Source organism: Macrosteles quadrilineatus, unplaced genomic scaffold (genome assembly GCF_028750875.1).
Source record: "Macrosteles quadrilineatus isolate MER2022 unplaced genomic scaffold, UCM_ALF_1.0 Scaffold_2__2_contigs__length_208266976, whole genome shotgun sequence".
In the NCBI taxonomy this organism is placed as follows: domain Eukaryota; kingdom Metazoa; phylum Arthropoda; class Insecta; order Hemiptera; family Cicadellidae; genus Macrosteles; species Macrosteles quadrilineatus.
Window position 1 is genome coordinate 169,933,727 of NW_026542595.1, and position 10,171 is coordinate 169,943,897.

Sequence of the window (10,171 nt, forward strand, 5' to 3'; positions counted from 1 at the left end):
AATTAAATGTATTTAATTATCATTAATTTTTATGAGTACATAGGCTTGATGCTACAGGGAGGGTAAAAAAGTGTGTTTTTGGAGAAATATTAATAACTTAGTATAAAATAAATAAATTTACCAAGTTTGATCAAAATATATCCATAAACAAACAGACTACAACATTTTACAATATTCCCCATAAGAATAACATGGGAATTTTAAAATAACAATTATTTGAGTTTTCTCCGTAACTAATAATAGTACAAAAACACTTTGATATACTAAATTATTTGTTTTTTTAAGCTCTTTAAGAAGGTCTGAAGAGAAATTGGGAAATTTTGCGTTTGGAGGGTCAAAAATTAGAAAAACCAATTTTTACCCCATAAAACCCCCCGTAAAACCCCGTTCCCATGGTCCGATCATGCTGGTTCGCGAACTCATTCAAGTTTATCCCGCCTTACACCTTCAAACCAAATTTCATCAAAATCGGATAAAAATTACTCAAGTTATCGTGTTCACGGACACACATATATATATATATATATATATATATATATATATATATATATATATATATATATATATATACAGGGTGAGTTTTAATTGTCCCCCCCCCAACTTTTTTCTACATTTTTTCAAATATCAATCCCAGACCACTTCCAAACATTGTTGGGTAGTAAGTACTTCATTTTGACAAGGTGGCCATTTCCGGCCGCCATCTTGGATCCGCCATATTGGATGCAAAATTTTTTTTTCAAATGTAAAGGTGGGGTTGTGACCCATTATTTCGAACTACATTTTTACCCTGATTACAATGCCGCAAACCGTTTAAAAAAATCTTGATTCATTCTAAAGTTATGAGGGCTTTTTAAAACTTTATTTTTAGCCCATTTTAACATTGTGCATTTACAAACTAAGACCATAATCTCAAAATAGTGCTAGATAAAGATAAGTATACACTACCAGTAATTGTCGACCTATTTTCACTTGGTTATGACTGATGTATTTTTTTCGGCCGCCATCTTGGATCCGCCATTTTGAAATGTGATAAATTATCTTAAATATGAAGGGGGTGTTGTGACCCATCATTTCGAACTACTTTTTTAAGCTGAAGACAATGCCGCAATCCATTTTTTGTTATCAAGTTTTATTTATGAAATATTGAAATTTTTTTGTTAAAAATGTCAATATTTCAAAATCAAAAAATGAAAATGAAAAAGGGATCATGGAATTAAGTTCAGCTTAAAAAAGTAGTTCGAAATGATGGGTCACAACGCCCCCTTCATATTTAATATAATTTATCACATTTCAAAATGGCGGATCCAAGATGGCGGCCGAAAAAAATACATCAGTCATAACCAAGTGAAAATAGGTCGACAATTACTGGTAGTGTATACTTATCTTTATCTAGCACTATTTTGAGATTATGGTCTTAGTTTGTAAATGCACAATGTTAAAATGGGCTAAAAATAAAGTTTTAAAAAGCCCGCATAACTTTAGAATGAATCAAGATTTTTTTAAACGGTTTGCGGCATTGTAATCAGGGTAAAAATGTAGTTCGAAATAATGGGTCACAACCCCACCTTTACATTTGAAAAAAAAATTTTGCATCCAATATGGCGGATCCAAGATGGCGGCCGGAAATGGCCACCTTGTCAAAATGAAGTACTTACTACCCAACAATGTTTGGAAGTGGTCTGGGATTGATATTTGAAAAAAATGTAGAAAAAAGTTGGGGGGGGGACAATTAAAACTCACCCTGTATACTAGCTGTACCCGCGGGCTTTGCCCCGTTTAACTTCACAAGTATTCGCATGGCTCAATCACGTCCTGGTTGAAGTTCGTTCGCTACGCTCACTCACCTTTAGGTTGGAGCTCGTTCGCTGCGCTCACTTTCCTTCAGGTTAGCTCGTTCGCTACGCCAACTCGCCTCCAGGTTGAAGTTCGTTCGCTACGCTCACTCACCTTTTGGTTGCAAATTAGCTGTTGTCATAGATAAAAAAAATAATAGTGCTACACCCTGTTGGTAATCCTTGTAACTTTAATGCTATTGAACATCATAGAACAGAACCAACTTGTTTAAATGAAACAGCTGTTAAGATTCATTAATTCCTTTTAAATATGAAAAATCATAAGGTTAACATGGGAAACTCCAGAGCCACTGGGGCGGAGCCTGAAAGCCCGATCAGGATAAAAACTACTTAGTTTTCCTATTTAATACCCAAAGAATCGTTGTACCGAATTTCAGCCTCCTAGGTAAATGGGAAGTGGGAGAATTAGTGATGAGTGAGTGAGTGAGTGAGTCAGTGAGGGCTTTGCCTTTTATATATTTAGATATATATATATAAATCTATATTACTAAGCAAATCAAAATACCACAGTACCCTAAAAATTTGACAAATTTGACCATTTTTCAAAATCAAGGATAAAATCGCATGAGGTACGAAAATATAAAATACTCACAGAAAAAATGAATAGTACTAAAAACTGACTAAGTTGAATAAACTAAACGAATTTTTCACAAAAGAGAGTAATTTTAATATAAAAATTAAACTAATTAAAAATAATGATACCCTACACATGCATTGGGGTACAGTGTATAGAAATCACTACTAAAAAACTGACAAATTTGACCATTTTTCAAAATCAAGGATAAAATCGCATGAGGTACGAAAATATAAAATACTCGTAAGGAATAAAAATTAAAAAACCATGTACTATTTTACTAAGAATTAAGTGAATGCACTGTTTTATGTCATAACTCAAACTCAACTAGAGTCGGCTGGATCCTACTTGGATCAACTATGCCAGGGGGAATTACTGTTACATCTGCCCCTGAATCAATTTTAAATGTTTTTTAAGTATACATTTAATTCATTTAATTTTTAGGGTACTGTGGTATTTTGATTTGCTTAGTAACATTTAAAGTAGCCCTCATTGATGTATACAATAACAAAATAAATCTATATATATATATATATATATATATATACATATATAAAAATTTGAACGAATGGTGTGTCTGGCCTCTGGGGACATCAAAATGAAAAAGTAAATCGGTCCCGGGCCTAGGTCTTACCATGCCACCTACGGTAATAACTACTTCCCTATAGGGAAATTCGCTAAAATGTAAGGTAAAGATATGTCTCTAAAGCATGAGGAAGTAATTTCTTATTACATGGTTTCTTCCAATGTTTTCTCAAAGTATTGACATCTGAAATAGCAAAGTGTTTTCAGCGCATTTGTCTGTATGAAATAAGCTTACCACCTAAACAAACAGTACAGTATTTAAAACTAGATGCCTTAATGATTTAATTGTTATTGACTGTTTACGGCGTTCAATTAAAAATGTATAGGGGTGTTTATTAAAAAAAATCCAACTACTCACATTTTACCTATCCATAATTTTTTGCTCGTTTGAGCAATATTGACTAGATGAATACTGCATCATTTATAGTCAATAGCCACGATTTGTAACCACAAACGTAATAGTTATTGCTTTGCCCTCATATTACTTACGGGTTGCTTCCATCGAGGACAGTTTGAGCTCTGCTGTCTCGTTCATGGGTCTGGGTCTGGGTGTTAGGTCTTGCTACTACAATTACTGCGAGGACAGCCAACCAGCATACCTGGAACATAGACAAAGAGGGTTAAGATGTCTCAGTAAAAACATAAAAAGAACGCAGATACCTTACAATTAAAACAGTTTCTGTGGTTAGTTAAGAAAATGACTTGTTTGGGGGAGTTTGGGACTGGTGGAATGAAATAAAAATGTTTTTTATTTGACAGTTGATTTTATTGGGCATCTTTCTAATTAGTTTTAAATTTTTTGTCTTACTAGATAAACTAGGAATTTGTCATAAAAATATAATAATAAAACCCATATAACCATATTTAAGGCTCTCAGGGATTTCATATACTCATTTGTGTATACGTATGTATCATATTACATAAGTACTGCCTTCTTATGTGTTTGTCCGGAGCTAGAAAAAGGTCACGAAACGTTATTTACTTTGATGCATGTTTATTTACATTAGGTGTTCAAAATAAGGTCTCATTGTTTCTTTGAATCTTAATGTGACTACAGCAAACTTTATTTTATCTACCTTGAAACTTGTCCTCCTACTTAACTTACACTAAGCAACAAGATAAATACGAGGAAAATTATTTTTCTTAAGTTTAAAATCAAACCCATATTTACACACACAAAACCACAGCTAAAAGTCCAAGATAAGCCAAACAAACTTGACCTTACATAAAGTGTACATCCTTATTCCTTGCAGACAAATCATGCAAAGTTATGCATACAAGTTATGCGGGTTGATTGGCAGCCACGTGCTCACCTCACAATGAGGTTAGTTTTGCCGCGGGTGGACAAAAAGGCGGGTATTGTTGCGAGGCTGATGTACTCAACTATGTAGCCCCGCAATAGGCGCAATTTGGTCCTACAATGGCGAGGTTTTGTTAGGCAGATGAGAAGAGACCCGCGGGTCATCGGTCGACGACTCATGAGCAAGAGGGTGTGGTTAGATGGGACTGATGTTGACCGGTGAAGGATGTTGTAAAATGTACAAACACAATTAAAAATGTGTACTAAAAGAGTAAGGAGAAACTTGAAAATCCAATTTCAAAATATAATTCCACACATATTGCACATAGGTTCATTTTGGACAAATATCATTTTTTTTCTTAAGAGAATCGTCTCTAAGGAGCAAACCAAAGCATAAATGCTGGAAAAATGGTAAATGGTAAATGCTGATATTTATCATACCAATCGCATCATTCCTTGTGATCTGGAATTCGCACTAATATCGGAAACTTATCTAACTTATTAGCGAGGCTAGGAATTCAATTATGTGTATGAATTACGTTTTACCTACGATTGGTTGGGGTTTTAAAATATTCGAATTTAGAATTAAATTAGCTGATTTGACAAGTAAAAACTATAATTTTCGTTTAAACTAGTTTAAAATTGTGCATACAGTACTTCTGATAATTTTTATTGCAAATGTTTGTAAAGATTTATTGACCTTTATCACTTTTACGATGTATATTTAAAAAATGTGAGATTTTTTTATTGAATTGAAGTTAAAAGCGTTCTCTTTTTCAGGGCTAAGAGCATGGTCTGGTGATTTATACACAGATTTGGCAATAAAAGGGGAGACAATTTAGTTTATGCAATATCTTTTATGCAAATTTTCTTATGGTTGGAATTGAAATCTCGTTTGACTAGCTATCAGTGATATTTGATAACGCACATGGCAAAATAAGCCACGCCTGAATACATAACTAGGAGAAGCAGCAAGCCAGTTAGTTACATACATTTTTACATTTTGTTTTTATTTTATTGATTATCAAATAGTAATACCATCGTAATCTAGGCTGCTACAAAAAATAATAGTTCACTATCCATTACGGAATTTTTATGAGGAATAGTCATTATTCTCACAACACAGCAAGTTCTGTAATTTAAGGATAATTAATTCAGGTACTTTGAGAAAATATAACCATTTGTAAAATGTCAAACATTCCTTAAGTTGTGAGTATTTTTATACAAAGCATACAAAGTTACATACAAAGCATCTTACAAGAATGGTAAGTTAATGAAAGAAATCGTATAGGAAATTTATCGGGTGAGTCCCTTAAAATAATGAAAAATGAACACAATGGCTGTTATTTAAGAGCAATGTTGGTGCACATGAAATAAGGCAATCTCTAATTGCACGTTTGAAACAATCAGTAGTCACTCTCGGTTCCCAGAAGGCAACGGAACTTTTCCGGCGTTACTGCATACCTTGCCATGTGTTGGGAGCGAATTATCTACAAGATATTCATTTCACACTGTGGGTTGAAGTTACAGTATTTCGGAAACCCTTCCGCTGTCACTTAATATTTACTTTGGATCTCCCCCGGCCACAAACTAACTTCAATCCTGTTGCACTATATAATGAAACAATGAGAATCACAACAATATGTATGTAGATCTCAGAACTATTGATGTTTTGGATACAAGTGATCTCAATCCTCAGAACATTCTCCACACGTTGTTCAATGTCTTATTGCGGACATTTTACATGACAGTGGTAACAAAACACAACGTTTCGGGATCTGGGAAATGATCCCGTCCTCAGGTGAAAAAACTTAACTAACTAACAATACAGAAAAGCCCAACCTAAGTTGAAATACAACAGACAGTAGCAGACAAATATATCCACCGTAAAGCAGTCAAGTCATGACACAACATGAAACGAATCAACCAATCAAATAACACAAAAAGTCTATAAGATTTAGGGTAAATAGAACAAAATTGAACACTTAGTTCCATGTACTTTACTCTACATCTTAAATAGACTTAAGGAACATCCATGTTAGATTATGTTTCAAACCTATTAGCAACATCGAAGAGGAAGAGCGTTTATCAAATAGATCTCAAAGTCTACGATGATTATTCCATTAACCATAAAACATCAAACTCCTTCCTTGAAACTTGAACGTGCTTATTAAACCCATTACAAGTTCACAAGTTCATCTACTTCCTTATACTTTTTTACACAGGTTAAACTGGTTAAACAATTAAGGCTGATGAAGACTTCTACGCAATAAAGATAATTCCAACCTAGTATCATGAGTTTATTAATTTAACAGCTTAATTAGCTTCCTGAAGATGTTAAAGTGGTTGTTTGAGTTACCATTTCAGACCTGTGTGACCGGTCGAGTTTTGTGTAGACGGTGTATATTACCTTGCCCATAAACTCCCACCTAGGGTCACTAACTCCTGTAGGAGTAGAAGGATGGATTCACACTGGGTTTCATTGAACCCTACCTTTTTTGGGAGGTGTGAATTTAATTTGCCAGATGTGTGGTGACACTATAAACTTGTCTTTTGTGATTTGCATGTTTGACTTTCTGATTTGGATGCTAATACTTGCTCCTGTATCTGTTTTTACTTTGGCGATGGCTACGCAAAAGGAATGCCTTTTTTGTTTGTCATTAGTCAATTTCTTTATACCAGAAATTACAAAATGTAATGCATGGAAAATTCAAGTTACACACTAATCAACTGAACATGACTCGCTTCAGTACGAAAAACTTAATGGAAAAATTTGTTTGGTTAAATATAACAGAAATACAACTACATGTCAGCGAAGAAATCTGAAACCATTCACTAATAAATTCTTTAGTTGTTTTCTAAGCCCGGGCAAATTAGGCTCTAGTAAGATAGTGAGGGAGATTGTTCAAAAGTTTTAATCATTTGTGCAAAAGGTTATGTTGACAAAATTAAATTGAACAGACAGGTATTTTCATGTTGTAGGCTAAGATTTGTGTAAGAAAACTGATGTTTTTCCAGATAAGATGGCTTTACATGACGGACGAGTCAATTTCTATACTTATTTCACACGTTTTCATTTAGAGGTACGTTTTATCAACCAACAAAGGAAACCCAAGTTGACCAATGTGATGAAAATGATTCATCTTCGTTTGACACAGTGATCCAGAGACAAACATTTAAAACATGAAGTTAAAAGAAGAGATCAATACGATCCCTTATCTTGATTTATTTCTATAGTTTAGAAGACTTATTTTTAGTTTATTATTGGCGAAGTAAAACATTTAGGGTGCTGGGAGTGGTTTTCATACGAGCAGTGTGCTGTGTATTCAAAGCATCCTTTATCACAGAATCCCCCCCCCCCATCAGTATAGGAATCAGTTTTTTGTATGTTTTAATGAACTTTATCAAATAACAATAGTTTAAATTCATTTAAAGTTTGTGATAGAACCCATAAAAGGTCAAATAACATGACTAAACGAATCAAAGCAAAGAAAATCGAAGAAAGACAGATTTTGAATTTAATTTTGATGGCAAAAATCAAGCGATATTCGTTTCATCGTAATTATTGAACTTGAAAAATTATGGTATCTAAGATGATAATTCTGGCACTTTTCGTATAATTGGCGTAATCTGAGTATGCTAATTCTGGGACCACGCCTCTCCATTATGAGATAACTCCACCTCGGCATTAAGATTCAGGATGACATTTTGGCAGCCTTGGCGACCATTGCTACCAACCTTGCACGCTTATCGACGAATATGGCAATGATATCATACAAAATGATTCGTCGAATAACAACGCCGGCCGTGTTAAACATTGGTAGCATTGTACCATAGATTGGAAGGATGAAAATTATAACATTTTCATATGAATTTGAGGTTAATTTAATCACATTCTGTGTAATCTATTTGCTGAATACAAGATTTAACCGACGATGTGATGTAATCGTTACTATACCATTGTAAACTTATTCAAATATTCTATACATTAGATTAAATAAACATTTGATAATCATATATCAGTCATCAATCTTATGATGTAGTTATTACTAAGTAAACTTAAATGTTTGTATCACATCAATTTTAAGAAGAAAAAACATATATAACGGGAAACTAATTTATAACAAATATTAAATAATCTTTACTGTATTATAGTTATACGAAAACCGTAAATACTTGTTATAATGTGTCTAAATCTGTTATAATCTCTAGGGATACATTTTCTTAGATAGTGGTTATTAAAGCTTTAAAACAAATAAAAAAATTTTCAATTCATTCGAGTAGTTTTCACATATATTTGCATGCAATATATGTGTTATATTCAAGTAATTTAGTATTTCAACAGTATAAATAAAACTACCGGTATTATAGAACTCATTCAAATGTGAGATGAGCAAAAGGCATTGCCAGTTTTAAAATGTAATCAAAACCATTTAAGCAAACATAGAAAGTATGGCTTCATACAGATTTAGGTTATTAATACTCAATAATATATTACTTAAAAGTGCTATTAATTATTTACGGAGTTAGTTAGAAGCCTAAGATATAAATTTGAAATGAAGATAGTGCAAATAGAACTCGAACTAATCTAAAGCCCAACACATCACACTAAAGAAACCAACCCGAATTAATATCTATACGTTAACCTTACAAACTGTAGCCTAACAATTGATCAGCTGTTCACAAACATACAGCTCACGATCAGCTGTTAGTTGACATTGGCAATGACCTGTACTTACCGGTAGAAGGGCCCCCATCATGTGTACAGCGCGGCGGCGACCTAGCAAGCTTTTGAACCTGTTCCGAGGATGCTCCGAGTCCCCCTGCCCCTCCCACCGGGCACCCCTGGTGGGTAATATCACTATTATCCCTGGAGGATCGAAATTATGTAGCGTATGGAGTCGAAGCAAATAACCATGTTTATGTAGATGGTCAAAACTATTCGTTACGTATACGATTTTTCAACAATAGTTTATTTATTAACTAAATGGTTGGCTAGAGAACCAAAAGGTTCAACATAATTGGAAGATTTAATTTGCTATGAAAAAAGGCTCAGCTTGAATGATGGGATTTTAATGAATCGTCGTACATAAGCAAATAACTGATTTTATTCTGTAAAAACGCAGTTTAAAACATTTTATTCTATTGAAACGCACCTTCCATTCACATTGAGAATAAATACCATCCTAGGTGGGCTTTATTGTCTTACAATAAAAATTACCTTTATGAAATAAAACTTCCTCTGAAACGAAAATGATTTGAAGAAATTTGAGAATGTTTTTGCTAGAAATGTTATTGGGCCGGATCAGTTATTTATTAAAATATAAGTTTGGTTTTATTGATAAGTATTAAGGTTTGAACACTGGAAAATAATGTACCTTATTAGGATGCAAAAGAGGTATTGAATTTGTTGAACAAATGTAACTTATAAATATAACTACGTGAAAACAATATTCAGGAGTACAAGGCAATAATAGTTATTATGTGGTACCTAAGGCAGTTTCCACTAGCGTTACACATTATATTTTTGCTACAGTTACTATAAAGACTCGATGTTTTGTGTTGTTTGGTTGGGATAATGGTGTGCGGAAAAAACTATGCGACAATAGTAAGTAGGTGCAGCAACTAGCTACTGTTTGTGCTATAATCAGTGCAAGGAAGGCCACTTTGTCAGGTGACTGAAGAAAAAATAAATTGCGATGTTACTTGCGGTTTATAATATGTAAAAAAAAATATTACATGAAAATAACCTTTCATGCCTGTGAGTTTTTTGTTTTGTTTTGTTTTGTTTTACAGTTCCGGTATAAAAATTTTAAATCTGGTAGACTTTTATATATCTTAATTTGAGCTAATTTCTAT

General features: G+C 33.4%; 1 protein-coding gene across 2 annotated transcripts in view; it reads right to left on the reverse strand.

Moving 5' to 3' along the window:
• Nucleotides 1–9,113, reverse strand: part of LOC128987286 (uncharacterized) — a 64,808-nt gene extending 55,695 nt beyond the window's left edge. For both annotated transcript variants that reach the window (XM_054408052.1, XM_054408051.1), the window contains exons 1-2: nucleotides 9,052–9,113; nucleotides 3,502–3,611 (exon numbers count right to left, since the gene is read on the reverse strand). In XM_054408052.1, coding sequence (XP_054264027.1) covers nucleotides 3,502–3,611; nucleotides 9,052–9,072 — 131 coding nt within the window. In that variant the 5' untranslated portion in view covers nucleotides 9,073–9,113. The remainder of the gene's footprint in view (nucleotides 1–3,501; nucleotides 3,612–9,051) is intronic.
• Nucleotides 9,114–10,171: the final 1,058 nt, after the last annotated feature.